The 21,088-nt window shown below is 41.5% G+C and overlaps 3 protein-coding genes across 4 annotated transcripts in view; all 3 read right to left on the reverse strand.

Moving 5' to 3' along the window:
- Positions 1-7,269, reverse strand: part of tiam2b (TIAM Rac1 associated GEF 2b) — a 43,230-nt gene extending 35,961 nt beyond the window's left edge. Inside the window, exons 1-2 of one of the 2 annotated variants that reach the window (XM_084560859.1) lie at positions 7,096-7,269; positions 5,452-5,629 (exon numbers count right to left, since the gene is read on the reverse strand). The gene's annotated coding sequence lies outside the window, so the exon portion shown is untranslated. Of the gene's footprint in view, positions 1-5,451; positions 5,774-7,095 lie in introns of those variants that run through there. The other variant, XM_084560858.1, reaches the window with a different exon arrangement.
- Positions 7,270-12,373: 5,104 nt separating this feature from the next.
- LOC311499746 (protein NLRC3-like) overlaps positions 12,374-21,088 on the reverse strand; it is a 115,785-nt gene continuing 107,070 nt past the window's right edge. Inside the window, exon 8 of the mRNA XM_084560867.1 lies at positions 12,374-12,721. Coding sequence (XP_084416993.1) covers positions 12,517-12,721 — 205 coding nt within the window. The 3' untranslated portion in view covers positions 12,374-12,516. The remainder of the gene's footprint in view (positions 12,722-21,088) is intronic.
- LOC311499353 (uncharacterized protein) lies at positions 15,433-20,590 on the reverse strand (the record flags this gene model as incomplete). Its single annotated transcript, XM_084560309.1, has 4 exons — positions 20,135-20,590; positions 17,209-17,317; positions 15,688-15,804; positions 15,433-15,556 (listed from the first exon to the last, which is right to left on the reverse strand). Exons 2-4 carry the CDS (start codon positions 17,268-17,270, stop codon positions 15,433-15,435), a joined length of 303 nt encoding a protein of 100 aa, XP_084416435.1. The 5' UTR covers positions 17,271-17,317; positions 20,135-20,590.

Raw genomic sequence — 21,088 nt, forward strand, 5'->3', positions numbered from 1 at the left:
TTTTTCCACTACTGCTGCAGCGGCGGTGTCCCTGCTGGGCTTTCTGCCCACTGTGACCAGAAGAAAAACACTCACCTCCAGAGTGTGTGTTTGTTTTCTGTTGCAGGGAGAAACTAGACTGGAGGCCAGACCAACTTCACTGCCCAGTGTTTTTGTGGAGGAAAGTTGTTTTGGAGTCTCTCCTTTGGGATCTGATTCTGCTCCAGCAAAGATGGAGTTGAATTAGTTTGGCTCTGATTGGTTGGAGGACTATCCAGCTGATGCAGAGGTGTTTCTTTCTCTGTGTCATAATGAAATCCAGACGGAGAGCTACCAGACCCTGATTCTGAGAAGAACCGAGTCTGGCTAAGGCCGAGCAGAGTCTGAATGTGAAAGTTTGCATCAAAACCTCTTCTACAACTTCATTGAGGAATAGGTTCTGATGATGAGGAGCATTAGCCTGACGAGCCAGACCCACATTAAATGTAGGGTCTGGGCACTCTCCATAGACAGGGCTCAAGCGGAGGGGTGGGATAAACGGTTGTCTTTCAAACTCCCTCTCCACGCAATAGGATAGCGCTACAATCAATCAGAGCAACGAAGAAGGTGACGTAGTCAGAGCGACGGAAAAGAGAGTTCCTTGCATGTGTTGTGGAAAAAACTTATCCTAATAGATATTAAATAGTTCTTGTTGCATCCTGTTTTTTTTTTTTTTATGAGTTCGCCTACAGGTTGAGTTTCTCCTGCATTAATCATTTTTAAGCTGTGGATCAAACTTTTGCCGTATCCGGTTGGCAAAACTCTAAATTCATCCTTCTTTTGTAAGAACGACCTCAGTGCAGTTTCTTGTTCTTTTCTCAGAGAAAAGCTTAACTTCAAGTCTTTCAGAGCGGCGGCCAAAGACGATTCGAAAGAAAGCTGTTCGCTAGCAGCAGCCATCGCTCTGGTAGTTCTAGCAGGATGGGGAATTCACGCGTAATTCACGGAATTTATGGTCGCAGGTCAGTCGTCATCATGTTAAGCCCGCCCACCGACTCGTGATTGGCCCGGCCCATCTTGGATTTTTCGAAATCTCAAGTCAACGGAGAGTAACTAGACTGACCCTGGAAGCAAATGTAATTTGCTGCCGCTAGGGGCGCGTCTAGATTCTAGGCTAGAGGAGCATCACATCTACTGGAATAGAAAAGAAGAACAAGGAGGAGGAAGACGATGGGGAGGAGGAGGAGGAGGAGAAGGAGGAGGATGAGAAGGAGATAAAGAAGGGTGAAGACAGCGAGATGAGGAGCATATCAAGGAGAAGATTCTTTCAAACACTGGTTGTTTTTCTACCTCCATGTTTCTGTCCCTCCTGGAAACTCCTCACCTGATGTTGAGTTATTAGTAGATGATTAGTAAAGGTTACCATGGTTACCACCAGACCCTCTACTCCTCATCCACCAGGAGGTTTTAATCTGATTAATCTGAATAATCTGAAGTAGCCAGTGGATGTAGCTAATAACTTAATTTACAGTGTGATGACAGCATTGTAAGTGTAAAAGTGTAAAAATGAAATGACACCAACACTATGGGACCGTAAACATGAACATGTTCTTACTCTCTGAGGGTGAAGTTAATCATTTGGAAATAAAAACCAAACAAAAACAGATTGAGTATGAAACAGAATCTGTCAGGGAGTTGTTGCTGATGAGAGCGTAAAATAACCCCAGAGCTGTCCTGACTTTCTGCCACTAATGAGGTCCACTCAGTATTCATTAGCATGCTGTTTAACTGTGAGCTGACATATGGAGAGCCAAGAGCGAACACTCGACCAACGGAGCATCAAGCTCAGTGAAAACAAGTTTCTATTGTCTGTCCTGCTCAACAAAGAGACCTGAGATGATCTGTGGCCTCCCGCATGTCACTCTGATCAGTGGAGTGTTTCACTTATTGATCACTGAAGCCCCCACTGGGAATCAACCTGGTTTTTAATGATCCTTCTGTCCAGAGAGAAGCAGACACTTTCTCTTTTTATTTTCTTTCAATAATTTGTTGTGTGAGTTTTTTATGATTTCTGACTGGACTTAATATGTCTACTGAGCAGAATAAGCCACGCTGATTTTAAGCAAGATGATGTCTCTGTCCAAAAGTCACATCAGCACCAAACTGATGGTTCAGGCACATTACTAAGAAGAAACTGTGTTTTATTCAAACCCTCTGTTGTGACAACATCACACTGAAGGACCTTTCAGATTGGGCTTTCCTCAGAATATTTATTTGTGTCAGAACACTGTCGTCTTCATTTTGAACATGACTGTGGCTCTGCTGCATCACCCAGCTTCCCATTGAAGGCAAACCTGGCTGTATGCGGTTTTCTGGACACATTTGAGCAGTGTTGGACCTGTGGGCTGAACTCAGCTGCTCGTCTTACAACGCAAACAACCACAAACCCTGAAACTCTAGCAGCAAGAAACACCAAGTGAGGCCCTGTCCAGACCTTGCATTAACATCCATCCTGGGGAAAGTGACCATCTTTAGGTACGAGTGTTAAGACTTGGCATTTAAATGCATCTCAACATGTGTCTCCAGACCGTTCTTCAGAACCAGTCTCAGTTTCACGATCTGCATGCAAATGAACACCGACATCATTTGGGGCACAGTGGAATGTTTTAACAGTGTCCGTCTCTAATGGATTTCTACCTACAGCCTACAATAAGACACATGGACAGTGCTGTTCATTCAGTGTGCTCTAAAATCAGAACAGTCCAATATATCACTTATGATTGTATACCCCTGGACGGATGTTAATCCAAGGTATGAACAGAGCGGGAGAATCTCAAATTTGTTTACAGTTAAATGGTTTTGTATTTACTTGACGGTCTTCTACTGTTTGGTTCACAAAGCCCTTTACTGTTCGTACAAGCACACACACAGTGTTCAGTGTGTTGCTCAAGGACACTTTGGCATGTGGTCAACTGGGGATCAAACTGCTAATCCTCAGGTTTGCAGACAACCCTCTCTAAACACTGTGCTACAGTTACATTTCTAAAAACAAAATACAGATTTTTTGAATCCATTGAAATCACTGTTTTTTTTTTTATTATTATTATTTGTGCCCAACTTTGTGGTGCAGTGAACAATTTACACATGTCCACAAACTTTGGACACTCACTGTTAATAGAAACAGTAAAACCCAAGCGGGTAAGTGTTTGAATATTTACGTTGTGATTATAATTTGACGCCCTGGAAGTGAGAACATTTTATGTTTTCTCACTCTGAGACGTTCAGAGGACAGTTTGAGGATTCTCTAAGGGAGACACAGCTGCTGGATTTCATGCTCGGTTTCTTGCAGTGGAAACAACAACTGAAGCAACTCTGAGGAATTTAAGATGACGACTAAAAGACTTGTCTATGCTAATGTACCGCTGTGTTCATTATGTGGACATTTTAATGAGACCGCAGTCCTTCAAAAGAAAACATCCAGTCATAAAAGAAAACTTCTGCCACAACATTCAGCGCCCAGTTATTTTCATTACAGCTTAAAGGGCTGCTTGTGCATCTGAAGAATCATTGGTGAAAAACCTCTTATCATCAATTTATCTTCCACAAGGGTTTACCATCAAGTCTTTGACTTATTTGACAACAGATAATTTATAATCAGAAATGATTACATAGGTGATTAAAAAGATGCAGTTTTGCTCAAACCGTGGACGAGCTGTCAACGTTGCTCGTTTTCGGTAAGTACTAATGACGCTGACGTCTACAGGACAGTGGATGTTTGCAAAGATCTGCTGGGCCAAACAGATCATGTGGGCAGAGTTTTATATGGTGATGGTCAGAAAAGTAACAGTAGTCATACACGTCATCTGAGCAGCCGTGGAGTTGAATTACACTGCCTGTCCAAAAAAAAGGTCACTCACTTAATATTTTGTTGGACCTCCTTCATCACATTCTCTGTATCATTGTTTCAATAATCTTCTCCAGTGTCTCCAGATTTATTTCCATCCAGTGTTGCATTCATTTTTCACCAAGATCTTGTATTGATGATGGGAGAGTCTGACCACTGCACAAAGCCTTCTCCAGCACATCCCAAAGATTCTCAATGGGGTTAAGGTCTGGACTCTGTGGTGGCCAATCCATGTGTGAAAATGATGTCTCATGCTCCCTGAACCACTCTTTCTCTTTCTGAGCCCCATGAATCCTGGCATTGTCATCTTGGAATATGATCCATTGATGGAATAACCTGGTCATTCAGTATATTCAGGTAGTCAGCTGACCTCATTCTTTAGGCACATAATGTTGCTGAACCTAGACCTGAGCAACTGCAGCAACCCCAGATCATAGCACTGCCCCCACAGGCTTGTACAGTAGACACTAGGCATGATGGGTGCATCACTTCATCTGCCTCTCTTCTTACCCTGATGCCCCCATCACTCTGGAACAGGGTCAATCTGGACTCATCAGACCACATGACCTTCTTCCATTGCTCCAGAGTCCAATCTTCATGCTCCCTTGGACATTGAAGCTTTTTTTCCCACTTAGCCTCACTGATTAGTGGTTTGATTTCACCAAAGGTTTAAGTGATCACAGATCACCATCAGTCAAGATTTTTTTCCAACCTCATTTCTTCCTCTAAGACGATGGTTCTCCACTATCCTTCCAGTTTTTAATAATGCGTTGGACAGTTCTTAACCCAGTTTTAGTAGTTTCTTCAATCTCCTTAGATGTTTTCTCTGCTTGATGCATGCCAATGATTTGACCCTTCTCAAACAGACTAACATCTTTTCCACCACCACAGGATGTGTCTTTAGACATGGTTGTTTAAGAAATGAGAAGCTACTCATTGCATCAGTTGGGGTTAAATAACTTGTTGTCAGCTGAAATATAATCACCCATGCAGTAATTATCCAATAGGAGGCTCCTACCTATTTGCTCAGTTAAATCTAGGTGGAGACTTATTTTTGGCCAGGCAGTGCAGTTTACAACTAAACATCTCTGATTGGTTGGAGGACTATCCATTAGATTCAGAGGTATTTTTTCCTCTGTACCAATTGAAACACACCCCATAATGAAATCCAGAAGGAGAGTTACCAGACTCTGATTCTGACAAGAACTAGATCTGACCACAACATGCTTGCAGTCAGCAGGAGTCCACAGGAGCGTAATGAGTCCATAATCTATTACATTACTCAAATGACCAATCTGAAGGTCTCTAATTTATTTTTTGGATGTCTCAAAGCACAGGTCGAGTCTGTAACCATCTGTTTACAGCAGCAAAAGAACAGCAGCTCCGATGTGGCTTCATCTTTAACACATCAGTCTGTTCACAGTACACTCATCCTCTAGAAGAAGCCATGCAGCACCAACTCCTTTCATCGAATACCAAGTTCACAAAAACCAGGAGAGATGCAGACAGAAGCACCACGTGAGGATTAAAGGTTAGGACAGGGAAGGCAACATGCTGCATCACAAACAGCAGAGAGAAATCAGACTCACCAAAGGTTAAAACTCCTGGGATTAAAAGAGAGAACTGGTCGGACAGTTGTGTTTTCCTCTGCTGTGCTTGCTTGTGTTAAATCTGTGGAGTTTCCAGTCCTGACAGCACGAGGGCGGGGTTCCCCAACTGGACCGGGACCAGAAGGAGGAGGATGGCTTGTTTCACCAAACCCCACCTCTGACACAGTGATGCAATATTCACTCAGTGAGCAATTCGACTAAAAACAGATATACTCAGTACATAAATGATGCATGAAATCTGCATCTGCGTTTGACCCCTTTTTTTTTTTGTCAGAATCTGTTCCTAAGATAAGATCATATACAGTGCAGTTCAAAAGTATTCCTTCAGAATTTTCTACATTTGTGCATAAAAATGACTCTTTTTCTGAAAAATTTTCTGAAAAGTCCATCATACACTTCTACAAACATATGTTGTGAAGATCAGACTGAGACAAATCCCTGATTTATTTAAACTAAACCAGGAACTGAACCACACCTGAGACTCATTACATTGATGGAAACACTTCTGAACACATGGACACATTGGACACATTGGACCTGGAAATTGGCCAATTGTTCCTGAATAAACGAACACACAAGTATGTTTCTTTTTCATGTATTTGATTGGGTTCTCAACTTTCAGGACTTGTGTGAAGATCTGCTGATTTTTTTAATCATTGTTATGGGTTTAAAACCCGTAGAACATGAGATCAATTTTACTGTTTTAGAATCTCACTGTGTTCTCCAAGAGTGCATCATATTTGATCATATGGCCTGCTTATTATTATTAAAATCTTCATCCAGATAGAAAATAATAACTGTAGCTGTCAGGTAAATAATGAGGAGGAAAAGCCTGTAAAATTAAAAAGAGCTAAGCGCTCAGTGTTTCTAGTAGTTGAGTAAATGTACTTAAATACATTCAATAGCTGAATATCAGGGTAATCAGAATCACTTTTCACTTATGTTATTCTTCAAGTTGCTTCCTCATACCTAACAGCTGACTGCTGCCCCCTGCCTGCTGACCTGTGCACTAATAAAAGCTCCTATTCTATTTAGATGAAAAACAGGCTTCACCCATTCAAAAGTAGCAGATTTCATTCAGATTTTGGAATAAGAGCTTCACAGCTTCTCTCTGAGAGGTTACAACTGCCCAGCCTGAAGAAAAATCAACATAAAATGTTCATCATTGACCTCTGCAGTCCCTCCCTCTGTGATGTAGAGCTCTGTGTAGATCTCATTCAGAAGGGTTGAGTTTCACAACATTAGGAGGGAGGTCATAATGTTATGGCTGATCGTGTATAAGTATATAGAAGGAAGATACAGTAGGTAATCTTCAGCCATGTCTGATCCAAGCTGTCAGACCAGTTCTGACACATCCTGCATCCTCAGTGAGCTCAGTTTCGCTACTTCAGCGATCCACCAGTAAAACACAGAAATGACAGGTTTTTTAAAACTCATTAAGTTCTTAATGATCTGTATACCTGCAAATGTCAAATAGATATTTAGAAATAGATAATCATGATCCATAAATATTCCACTGTTCAGTAAAGAAGCAACATGAACTGAATATAATCAGAGTGGTCCAGTGAATGACATTCACTGACATTCAATGACATTTCCAGATTTCTCTGGTAGGATTCTCACCTGTTGATCTCACTTCAGATTGATTTTCAGACAATTTCCACCTTCATGTGTTGAGAAGAAGCTGCTCATTCTCTCTCATCAGTCCTGGATTTGATCTGAGGACGTCGTCACTTCCTCATAACTTCAGAGTCTGTAAACACATCAGAGTGACGTTAAAACCAGTTTAACCAGTGGGAGGTTCCCTGCAGTCAGAGGGAACTGTTTCCTTGTTCCTCTCTTACCTGACTGACATGATCCATATGAGATGATGTAGTTCCACATCTGTCCACTAGATGGTAATAACTATATAAACATTAACTAAACTAGAACCAGATTCACAAAACACCCTGAGGTTCAAAGTAGTTCCTAAAAGTCAGTAAAAGTCACATCTTGCAGGTGTTTGAGATGAATTTAGAAGAAATTTCAGCAACTCTCAACATATATATATATACTTTGTTCATAAAGTTTCAGTTGAGTCACTAACAAGTTAAAACAATTAATATTTAAGATCAATTATTAAAGAAACCAAATTGTCCGCATGTATTTATTTATAAATTAATACTATGAGGACGTGACGCCTCCTTCACTCCCTCCAGATTGTTCAGATTGTGGTTATGTGGTCAGATAGGGAAACTGAATCAGATCTCAACATGTGACAGTTCCATGAACCATAATACAACTGCGAAGCTGAATGAGTCAAAGATCAAACTCATTGTTCCATCAAATTAGTTTCTGATTCAAAGTCCAGGTAACAGAAGACTCTGGATTCCACTGGAACGATGCTGAACAAATCCAGACAGTATGGAGCAGCAGTGTGTTCATATTCTTCCTCAGTGGTTGAATGTGTGGACCAGCAGATGTGACAGCGTAGATTGATTTGAATGGAGGAGCTGGAGAAGTTTGATTCCTCCATCAAGTAAGAAATCAAAGCTCCAAATACAGAACTATAAATGTGTCACATACTGCTGTGATGATTTACTTTAGAAATATTTAAGATGAGACAAAGTTTATTTAAACCAGGAAGTTTGTTTGTTCCGGTCGTTCAGATGAATAATGGAGTCAGTGGCATTTTGAATAAGGTATGTGACGGCCACCTGCTACTAGGACCTGTTCTGTGTTTCCTCCTTGCGTTGTTGTTTGTCTGTTCCTGCAGGTACCTCAGTGGGCGGGCCTCAATTTGGGCAATTGGGAGCACCTGGCCAGTCTCCCTTAGCCTATAAGATCTGTCAGTCATGGTCTTCACCCCCTCTCTGCTCTTCAATCCGGATTCCTCCGGCATGGGTTTTTGTTCTGTTGGCCTCGGCCTATTTGCTTTATGTTAGCACCTTTCAACAATTCACATACATTATCATGCACCCATCGACAGACACACTGATACTCACACTCAAACCTCATTAATTCTTACGGTTTGATTTTTGGTTTGTTGAAATAAATCAGTTAACCTTTATGTTTAAACTGTGTTTCTCAGTTTTTTTTGTCATGGCTTACGAGCCAGGTCATGACAGGTAGAACTTTTGACTTGGAGTATTTATGGCAGTCTAGACTATTACTTTACTTGAATTGCTTTCTTCTTGATGCTCAGTTGACTGTGAACCTTAATGATACAACAAAGTCTGATTTTGTCATCTCTGGATATCTTCTTTGGAGATATTATATTTGAAGAGAGAGAGAAAATGAGGTTTACTAACAGGTAGTGATGTGAAATCGAGGCTTTGTTGAAGCCTCAACACGTGATTCAAAAAAAGGTTTATTACTCGAAGCTTCAGTGACACAGTGCTCTATTAGGACATCTAGTGGACAATAAAATGTAGTGCAATCGAGACGTGTCTTACTGGTTCACGCTTGTATGGGACTTGGTTTGCCATGCACGTTCCTGTTTGACTACATTACATGGATATGTGGTTTAAAGCTGATAATAAATACATTTTATACATATAACAATAAAATACATAAAAAAACAATTAATGGGAATCGAACCCTTACTTCACTAACGGAAGACTGTTGTTTTTTCAATGTACCACTAGCCCCTTTCATTTGGGGCTTTTGTCGTTGGACGGTTTTGATTTAGGTCACTACTACGCTCTATGAACCTTCGGTAATTTACAAAATATGCAATCTGATACAACACTACTAACTCTCAAAGCAACTAACACCAACAACAGCAACAAACCATACTCTGCAAAGAAACATTCAAATTAACACCACTAAATAGGGATAGGATATCCGGGATATCCCTGAACACACTCGATCCCACCAGGTGATTCACATGACAAACCGAACCCCTCAGGCGATTCGTTTGCCCGCTGAAGCACTTGAACTGATTCGAATGTCACTCAAGTGCTTCAAATGTCACTAGTCACGTGACTGAACCACGTCTTGGCACAGTGGTTCGACACAATTGCTTCATGAGTTACCGCGCATGTGTCGGAGCCTTGGGTGTTTGAGGACCATCACTACTAACAGGCCTCACACGGGGCACCAATTTTGATGTTCCATCCATGACAGGTTAAACATACACACAGGCAGCTATACACTGGTCTGTAACAATGATAAAATACAGGTAAGATAAAGTAAAGGTATAAGTAAAGCTGTGCTTTGGAAGCAGCCAGATATGAAAGGTGTTCACTGGTAGTTCTCATTCCTTTGTGTTTAAACTTGGATAATCTTACTAAACTTTTTTTTAATCTTACTAAATGTTTTTTTTATTAGATTTGTTGAACAGGTTAAAACACAATCGTATTACTTAACAAGAACCTTCCAAACTTCTATTAAGTAAAGACTTTGTGAAATATTACAAAAAATGAATAAAAACTTGACTTGGGCGGCACAGTGGCAAGGTAGTTAGCACTGATGCCTTACAGCAAGAAGGTCCCGGGTTCAAATCCATGGGCCGATTGAGTCTTTCTGTGTGGAGTTTGCACTGAGGAAGAAGATCCTTCATCAGACCAAGAAGACAAGAATCATTCTAATGGAGATTCATAAGATGGAGGACATGCTGAAAGGATGACCATCAATCAGGCTTGTGTCTTAGGTCAGCTAGTCTGAAAACACTCTGTAGTGCTTGAATTTATATACAAGACGTAAAAGATAATAAGATAAAAGATAACACGACTGAACAATCAGAAATCTGGAGACATTCACAAAGTTAACGAGAAACTCCAAATAATTCTGGAACAAATTTACAGACTCATAGTTATTTACAGCACTTTAATACAATTTTCATGGTGTTATCCCTTCTGCAACTTTCTATATAAAAAACCTTTAAGTTATATTCAGAGCCTTTGGGTGGTACTATCATGCCTTACTCCATATCTCTGCTGCTCCTTTTAAGAACTACTCAAGGTCTTCTTGACGCAGATGTCTGACCAATTAACATACCCCCCAGACATGAAATTGCTGGGACTTCAGGTGTTATTTTTCCAGAGCATCCAAACTTGGGACTTTCAGCTCTCATGGTGGACCATAAACATTGCACGTAAATAAAATAAAATATACGGTTTATCTTGTAGCCTTTTCAGAACTCTTCACATGACCTGCAAGTCAGGAGTCTATGAAAGGCTTCGCAAAAACTGAGCCTGTGTTTGGATACCGAGGTCTGTTTTGAATCATTATGCTGATGTAGAATCGAGTAGCCTCCTTTTGGATAATTACTGCATGGGTGATTATCTTTCAGCTGGCAACACATTATTTAACCCCAACTGATACAATGAGTAGGTTCTCATTAAACAACCATGTCTTAAGACAAATCCAGTGGTTGTGGAAAAGTTGTTCAAGGCTGATTAGGTAGCAGTGTGGTCAAAGAGTAGAATATTTTAATAGGAAAACTTGTCATCTGAATTCACTAAATTCATTGTGAATCAAAATTTACAATAACCGGTTTCAGACATGAGATCTCTTAGTTTGATCTTTATGTGTCCAGGATTATCCATATAGAAGTGATTGGTTATCAGATCATTTCACTAATAAACATATTCTGACATCAAATCACAATCAGTGATTCAACTGCAAACCGAAGAGAAACATCATCCACCATCAACATTTAAAGCTCAGAGTTGAAGCTGCTGTCACTTCAAAGACTCTCCTTCCGACAGAGAACACAGAGACACTGAGGAACCATATGACAAAAAGACAAACCCAAATCCAGGATAGAGAGGTTGAGTGAATGTGGTGTTGAAGGTGTAGAGGTGGATCAGTTTGTCAGAGGAGACTCTGTAGAAGGACAGAGTTCCAGCAGGACAGTCCACATACACTGATACTCTGTTAGAGACAGAGGAGGAGGAGATGGATGTTCGTATGTTATTGTGACAGACAGAGTAACCATGACGATCAGAGCAGAACAGACTCCAGGACTTATCATTTCCTCCAAACCAGCTGTTATTCATGTTGCCTCTTCTTCTGATTCCTCTGTAACTTACTGATATATCAACATCTCCTCTCCACTCAACCTCCCAGTAACAGCGACCAGTCAGAACATTTCTACACAGCAGCTGATAACAACTGTCAAATCTGTCTGGATGATCAGGATATGGCTGCTTCTCCTCCACATGTGTCACCTTCCTGTTGTTGTCAGACAGTTTGAGGTTTGTGTTGACTGAGTTTGTGTCCACTTCAAGTTGACAGAAATCTGATGGACAGAAAAAGACACAACACAGCTGCAGTTTATCATCTGACACATCTGATGGATTTATTCTTTCGTTACTCACTGATCTGTTGTTCATTAATAGAAAGTTTAATGATGATACTTTTAGTCAGGATTCTCTTGTCAGTGATGTTTGAATGAATAAATACCACAACTATCAGCTTTGGATTTAAAGACAAACTGACACTTTGATGTTTTATCATCATTAATCAAACTTACACTTCCTGACATCAGGTTTTAACCTCTGCTCTCCACCATGGTCCATCCTGGAGGAAGAAACACAGTCAGAATGATTTTCTATCCAACATGAGTCCTAACTGCTGTTCAACATGAAGCAGAGTTCATCAGTTTATCAGTGAGACACAGAAACAGACTGAACCTCATCAGTATAGACTCTTTCTGTGTGAGCTCCGTTTTTTTGTCCATACCTGAGAGTGTCCAGTCTCCAGAGTGGATCCTCCAGTCCAGCAGACAGCAGCTTCACTCCCTTGTCTCCTGGATGGTTGTAGCTCAGGTCCAGCTCTCTCAGATGGGAGGGGTTGGAGCTCAGAGCCGAGGCCAGAGAAGAACAGCCTTCCTCTGTGACCAGACAACCTGACAGACTGGAGATAGAAAAATATCAGACACTCAAGGAGAAGCCCTTACCACTTAAGGGTAACTAACCATATATGGTAACTTAATTTCTACAAAAGCGCTTGATATGAAAATGGTCACAACAGTAAAAACGTTTTCTCAAGCCCTTCAACAACACTATTGGGTTGAAATACTGAATTTTCAAATATTTCAATGAGTGCCCTATAGGGTTAACTGATTAACAACCAGCTGTATCCTGACCTGAGAGTTTCCAGTTTACAGTGAGGACTCTCCAGTCCAGCAGACAGCAGCTTCACTCCTGAATCCTGCAGGTTGTTGTTACTCAGGTCCAGCTCTCTCAGACTGGAGGACTGGGAGCTGAGAACTGAGGACAGAGCTTCACAGCTTCTCTCTGAGAGGTTACAACTGCTCAGCCTGAAGAAGAATCAACATCAAATGTTTTATTTGTCATTTACCAAATTAATCATGTTTCAAATAGTTCCTAAATCCACCTACAGAGCTTTGTTGGAGGCTTTGACCACTGGCAGCAGCCTCAGAAGAGCCTCCTCTGAAGCACAGTATTTCTTCATGTCAAACACGTCCAGATCTTCTTCTGATGACAGTAAGATGAAGACCAGAGCTGACCACTGAGCAGGAGACAGTTTATCTGTGGAGAGACTTCCTGATCTCAGGGACTGTTGGATCTCCTCCACTAGAGAACCATCATTCAGTTCATTCAGACAGTGGAACAGATTGATGCTTCTCTCTGCAGACAGATTCTCACTGATCTTCTCCTTGATGTACTGGACTGTTTCCTGATTGGTCTGTGAGCTACTTCCTGTCTGTGTCAGCAGGCCTCGTAGGAGAGTCTGATTGGTCTGCAGTGAAAGACCTAGGAGGAAGCGGAGGAACAAGTCAAGGTGTCCATTTGGACTCTGTAAGGCCTTGTCCACAGCACTCTGATGGAGACGTGTTAGTTTAGGTTTGTTTCTAAAGACTTTAGACTTCAGAGATGTAGTTTGTTGTTCTTCCATCAGGTTGACATCAGAGTTGATGCAAGTCAGATGGACATGAAGAGCAGCCAGAAACTCCTGAACGCTCAGATGGACGAAGCAGAACACCTTGTCCTGGTACAGTCCTCTCTCCTCTTTAAAGATCTGTGTGAACACTCCTGAGTACACTGAGGCTGCTCTGATATCGATATCACATTCTGTCAGGTCTGATTCATAGAAGATCAGGTTTCCTTTCTGCAGCTGATCAAAAGCCAGTTTTCCCAGAGACTCAATCATCTTCCTGCTCTCTGGACTCCAGTGTGGATCTGTCTCAGCTCCTCCATCATACTTGACCTTCTTCACTTTGGCCTGAACCACAAGGAAGTGGATGTACATCTCAGTCAAGGTCTTGGGCAGCTCTCCTCCCTCTCTGGTTTTCAACACATCCTCCAGGACTGTAGCAGTGATCCAGCAGAAGACTGGGATGTGACACATGATGTGGAGGCTTCGTGATGTCTTGATGTGGGAGATGATCCTGCTGGCCTGCTTCTTATCTCTGAATCTCTTCCTGAAGTACTCCTCCTTCTGGGGGTCAGTGAACCCTCTGACCTCTGTCACCATGTCAACACACTCAGGAGGGATCTGATTGGCTGCTGCAGGTCGTGTGGTTATCCAGAGGCGAGCAGAGGGAAGCAGTTTCCCCCTGATGAGGTTTGTCAGCAGCACATCCACTGAGGTGGACTCTGTAACATCAGTCAGGATCTCAGTGTTGTGGAAGTCCAGAGGAAGTCGACACTCATCCAGACCGTCAAAGATGAACACAACCTGGAACTTTTCAAATCGGCAGATTCCTGCTTCTTTGGTTTCAGTAAAGAAGTGATGAATAAGTTCCACCAAGCTGAACTTTCTCTCTTTGGCTTTGTCTTCAGCCCAGTCCAGAGTGAACTTCTGTGTTAAGACTGTTTTCCCAATGCCAGCCACTCCCTTTGTCATCACTCTCCTGATTGGTCCATGTCTTCCAGGTGAGGCTTTAAAGAGGTCTTCTTGTCTGATGCTTGTTTCTGGTCTGTCTGGTTTCCTGGATGCTGTTTCAATCTGTCTGACCTCATGTTCATCATTGACCTCTGCAGTCCCTCCCTCTGTGATGTAGAGCTCTGTGTAGATCTCATTCAGAAGGGTTGAGTTTCCTGCTTTAGCAATCCCCTCAAACACACACTGGAACTTCTCCTTCAGAGTAGATTTAACTTTACGTCCACACTCTGGAGCACGAGTTCCTGAATGAACAAGAAATGTGATGAATCAGTGAACTCATTCATTTTAATAACATTCACATGTGACTGTTTTCAGTCCAGAAGAATTCATAGATGTGATTCAGATGTTTTCATCATATTAACATCAGAGTCTAGAAATAGAAACTTCTCCCATGTTTCCTCCATTTCCTCTTTCCATCAAGTTAAAGCTGTTAAATCCTCTTACTGCTCTGCAGACAGTCAGCCAGCTCCTCCTGCTTCATTCTCCTCAGGAAGTTCACTGTGATCTCCAGAAATAAATCTCTTCTGCTCCTCCTCTGCTCTTCATCCTCACCCTCCAACACCTCCTTATCCTCCCTCTGACTCTCTAAGCTTTCTGGGTAATCTGGACTCAGAACCTTCTGCATCTTCTTCAGCTCATTCTTCATAAAACTGATGATGTTCTCCTCCAGCAGCTGGAACAGAATAATAATCCAACTTAAATGATCAGAACACAATCATGTTGATCTGAAAGGCTGCTTGTTGACAGCATTCAACATGAAGACTTCTCCAACCAGAATGCTAGTTTGTGGTTGTTGAGGTTAGCAGTAGTAGCTGTGATTGAACATTTACTCACCATGAATATGGAGTCCAGGTCTTTGTGATGATGATCACTGGAAACCACTGAGATCTGCTGCTGAAGTCTGTGGAGAAACATCTTTGATTCAAACTAACTTCTTTAACAAACACACTTTGGTGATGATCATCATTTTATTGATGCCACAAACACAAGATGAGAACAACAAACACTGCTCTGATTACTGAATGTGGTGTTTTAACAGAGGAAACTAAATGACAGATAAACTCTGGACTAAAACATGACAGTCTAATGAACAGAACTGAATAATGATTAATAGATCTGTGTTCATTCTGACCCTGGATCATCAGACTGCTGTTCATCTTTGAAGTTCATAGGTCGTCCCATAGACCGGTCACTCTTCATGGACACAGATGTGATTCCAGAGGGATCTGGTTTTTGCTGATGGATCCTGTTAAAACACAACATGGATTAACACACATTAACACACATACATTCTTTATACAGTATATGTTTCAGTTTTATTGTTGAATGTTTTGATGTAAAGTCCTGTGTTTGTCAGATAAATGCTGCTTGTCTTACCCTGGATCATCAGACTGCTGTTCATCTTTGAAGTTCATAGGTCGTCCCATAGACCGGTCACTCTTCATGGACACACAGCTGTATTCAGGAGAATCATGTTTCTGTTGATGGATCCTCCTACAAACACAGGATATAATATGTAAATACAATGTTTAATGTTGAATTCAAATAACAGGACAAGCTCAAGGAAACATGTGTAGATATTTAATTGTTCTAGATACAGTATAAAGAGTTTGGTGAACACCAATATTTGTATAAACACATCTGGATTAATATGCTACTGCACTGAGACCATCTCTGATTTATTTCATTAATAAGATAAAAGTTAATTCAGATTTTTTTCCAGAATGTAGACAGCACTAGGATCTCAAAGGACCCAATGAAACCACAGATGATTTGCTATCTGAGAAACCAGACTGGATCTCATGTTCAGACTGGATCATGTCCAAACTCTGCTCAGTCACATTGATTTGTGTTTTATTTTACTGCTGCAGGTCTGTGGAGAAACATCCTTGATCAAAACAAATATCTTTAACAGACACACTCCTGCCATGTTTAAAATGTTGCACACTGTGGCTAGAAGCCCCAGTATTGAAGTGAACTGTAAATCTGCACTGTTACCTCCCGAGTGTTTAACCAGGGGATGAGAGGAGGAAAACAAAAGAAAAATAGTTCACGTGAAAAGGAAAGCAACACAGAGACTGATTACCATGAGTAAAATAACGATTCTTTACTCTAAAATAATACTATTGGCAACTAAAAATGCTGGTTGCATACTAAACACAACAGACCAGACCCGACTGCCACAAACAAACTAAAGGCGCCGCCACTCTGGGGGGAAAAAGACACAATAAAATCTGACAAAAAAAAACGAACCAAAAACGCCACCACCACACCTGGGGGCAAACCGAGAACAATTAATTCCAATTAATAACAAAGTGTTCCACATTGGGTTTTTACCTCTTGAATATTAAGACATAAGAAGAAACTCTGACACGTTGACTGTGAAATTCGATGTTTGGCTGCATGTTGGCCGAGGGTAACTAGTTAGCTCTAAAGAGTAGCTAATATATTGTTTTAAAAGACACCCAACATAGCAGAGTGGAGCGGAGTGGATTTTCATTAATTTTCATTTTTAAGGTCTAACTGAGTAAGTGTTGTGAACTGAAAGGGAAAATATGTGGAGTCAAAGTCACTGAGGCTGATAATGGCCATCTTAGAAAATGGATCATGAAAGAACTTCCCAGTTAGACATCAGTCATAATAGATCCTTACAGACAGTCAAGGGGCTGTTGAGGTGGTTCTAGCATCTGTTGAGGATATCTCCTCACCAGATAACTCCCTCATGGGCACCTTCCCTTGGAGGTTTACATGACTTAACCAGCTGGGAGAGTTTCCTGATGTAAACCTAGAATTCACTGGTTTATAACAAATGTGGCCTGGGAACTGCTTGGGACTCAGATGAATCCTGCTGCTAAAATGTGTAAGATACTTTACTTGACCTCAGTTTTGATTTCTTACCTTGGATCAGCTGACTGCTGTTTGTAGTCAACAGGTTGACTTTTAGACTGGTCTCTCTCCATGGACACAGCTGGATACAGGAGAGTCTTATTTCTGAAGTTTGATCTTCCTACAAACACAAAACAAACATTTCCTTTTATTTTCTTTACAAGGTCAAACTATACACAAATTTATCATCCATTAATTAATTCATCTTCTGTAACCGCTTGTTCCTGTGAAGTGTTGTGGGGTCTGCTGGAGCCTATCCCAGCTGTCATTGGTCTAGAGGTGGGGTCCACCCTGGACAGGTCTCCAGTCTACCCCAGCTGTCATTGGTCTAGAGGGGGGTCCACCCTGGACAGGTCTCCAGTCTATCCCAGCTGTCATTGGTCTAGAGGGGGGTCCACCCTGGACAGGTCTCCAGTCTACCCCAGCTGTCATTGGTCTAGAGGGGGGTCCACCCTGGACAGGTCTCCAGTCTATCCCAGCTGTCATTGGTCTAGAGGTGGGGTCCACCCTGGACAGGTCTCCAGTCTACCCCAGCTGTCATTGGTCTAGAGGGGGGTCCACCCTGGACAGGTCTCCAGTCTATCACAGGGCTAACACAGAGAGACACTCACACCTACGGCCAGTTTAGAATCACCAATGAACCTAACCAGCATGTCTTTGGACGGTGGGAGGAAGCAGGAGAACCTGGAGAGAACCCACGCAGACACATGGGGAACATGCAAACTCCACACAGAAAGGCTAGATAGACACGTGATCGATATCGATATCAATAGAAAATACGTTTCACTTGAACCCCGTTAGAGAAAAATAGGAAGAAAACCCCGAGCCAGAACTGCAAGTCATTCTGGGGGCTGTAGGCAGAGGAAGGGCTTTAGTCTCTCGACCTATCACAGCCCAGCTAAGCCAGGTTGGTGGCATCAACAACAACAACAACAAAAAAAGAACGGCATGGAGTGAAAGGAGAATATGAGTGAGACAGCGCGAGAGGAAATTGTAGATAAAAAAGGAAAGGTCATGTCACCAGTTTGGTAATATTTTGGTTATTTTAAGTCAGACAAGAGTCAGACCGATGTTGTCTACAAACTTGGTGTCGAGTGAGCATATTAATTGGCTTGTCTCTCTTGATTAGTGGTGTAAGAGTCAGTTAAGTTTTGTTTCTCTGCCGGCCGAGTGAGTGGCTGCTGACTCTTGGTTAAGCAGGGATCCACGAGCAGCGGTTACAAGTCGGTTAAGTTTCGTTTCTCTGCGTATTGTGGGTTAGTGAGTGAGTGTCTGAGTGCCTTAGTTTGCTAGTTGTCAAGTCGGGTAGTACTTTTTGTTTTTCTGCCGAGTGAGATGTAAGATGTTTGAATGGAGCCGTTTATTGATTATATATCAATCAAACGTGGTAGGACTCAACTGAGCCGGTTAAATAGATTCTAGATTCATGATTCTTGAGTCGTCTTTGATGACCGGTTATATGAGCCGAATCTTTTTTCCACCGCTACTGAATATTAATTAAAAATGAATGAAAATTAAATGCCATTGAATATGTCATTGTTATCATTTTAAAAAATTAAAGTGACGGGTAAAAATGGGTTATGACGGGATTTTTATGACCCTGTCAGTCAAAATGACAGACAACGAAAAAGTCTAGCTCAACCTCTGATCTAGAGGTACACGGCAGCAGTGTCATACGACAAAACATCAAAGCAATATAAAGAAATAACGGATGCAGTGGCGTATCATTTAGAGAAGGACATGCTCCCACTCAGCACAGTTGAGAAGTCTGGGTAGGATAGATTAAAAAAAAACCGAATCAATAATTATCGATATCGACTGACATCAAACACTTATATCATGATACATTTTTTCAGCCATATCATATCAGTAGGGCTACTGGGATACGTCTGGTACATTCATTGGTGTGGATGTTACTCAGACATGTAGCACCCACCTAGACCAGACCAGGCACCCCCACCCCATAGCAATGACACTCCTTGATGGCAGCAGCCATCCCCAGCAGGATGCAGCCTGACACAGACACACACACAAGAACACTTTCGGAACAACAACAACAAAAAAAAAAAAACATGAAGAACAGCACAAGGTGTTGACCTGGCCTCCAAATTCACTAGATCCCAAACTCAAGTATCTGTGGGATGATCCACAGAGGCCCCTCCCCTCAAAGGTCCCCCACTAACAACAATCTGTTGCCAGACACCTCAGGACACCCTCAGAAGGCCCATGTCCATTATCTGATGAGTCGCCACAAGGTAGACAATATTAGGAAGGTGGTCATAAAGTTATGGCTGATCGTGTGTAAGTATATAGAAGGAAGATACAGTAGGTAATCTTCAGCTATGTCTGATCCAAGCTGTCAGACCAGTTCTGACACATCCTGCATCCGCTCAGGTTAAAATCACTTCATCTTTTATTCACCAGTAAAACACATATATGACTTTTTCTAACTCACTAAGCTATTAATGATCTGTATACCTGAAAATTCATTCATTCATTCATCTTCTGAACCAGTCTATCGCAGAGCTAACACAGAGAGACAGACAACCATTCACACTCACACCTACGGCCAATTTAGAATCACCAATGAACCTAACCAGCATGTCTTTGGATGGTGGGAGGAAGCTGGAGAACCTGGAGAGAACCCACGCAGACACAGGGAGAACATGCAGACTACACACAGAAAGGAACCAGTCAGCCCATAGATTCAAACCCGGGACCTTCTCACTGTGAGGCATCAGTGTTAACCACCTCTCCACTGTGCCGCCACTGTGCCGACCCTATACGCCCCTATATCTAATGTCAAATAGATATTCAAAAATAGATAATCATGATCCATAAATGTTCCTCTGTTCAGTAAAGAATTGACATGAACTGAATAGAATCGCAGTGATCCAGTTAATGAGACATTTCCAGATTTCTCTGGTAGGATTCTCACCTGTTGAACTCACTTCAGGTCGACTTTCAGACACTTTCCACCTTCATGTGTTGAGAAGAAGCTGCTCATTCTCTCTCATCAGTCCTGGATTTGATCTGAGGACGTCGTCACTTCCTCATAACTTCAGAGTCTGTAAACACATCAGAGTGACGTTAAAACCAGTTTAACCAGTGGGAGGTTCCCTGCAGTCAGAGGGAACTGTTTCCTCGTTCCTCTCTCTTACCTGACTGACATGATCCATATGAGATGATGTAGTTCTACATCTGTCCACTAGATGGTAATAACTATATAAACATTAACTAAACTAGAACCAGATTCACAAAACATCCTGAGGTTCAAAGTAGTTCCTGACAGTCAGTAAAAGTTGTTCACAGTCAGTTACATCCTGCAGGTGTTTCAGGTGAATTTAGGAGAAATTTCAGCAACTTTTAAATCAATTTATTTTGTTAATAAAGTTTGAGTTGAGTCACTAACAAGTCAAACAACCAGTACTCTCCACGACTGAAATCACTCTCTGAAGAGCTCCATTGTCTGTCACAGTTATTATTTAAAATCTAAACTTTCAAAAGCTACACTTGTAGATTTAGAAGTGAATACTATGAGGTGCTGAACATAATGATTCACGCATGTGAGTGCAGTGGACCAGCAGTCACCATGGAGACTACTTCCTGGTTCATTCAAGGACAATAAATGAAAAGTTTAATATGAACATTTTTCACAGTTTTAAAAAAAATTAATTTAATTACATTTTTTATAAAATAAAAGAATCTAATAACTATCTTTTTCCAGGTTTAAAAAGCAAACTTGAAATATGAACAAATGCACAGACCCTCTTCTGTTTTATTGTCCTTGCATTCATATTCTAGTAGTTTATAATCAATCATTAACTATGGGTTTCTGTTATCGTTCTCTATCATGTTTAAATGCTGCATGTAATCATGTTTCAGGACATTT

Source organism: Chelon labrosus (genome assembly GCF_963514085.1).
Source record: "Chelon labrosus genome assembly, chromosome: 14".
Classification (NCBI taxonomy): Eukaryota; Metazoa; Chordata; class Actinopteri; order Mugiliformes; family Mugilidae; genus Chelon; species Chelon labrosus.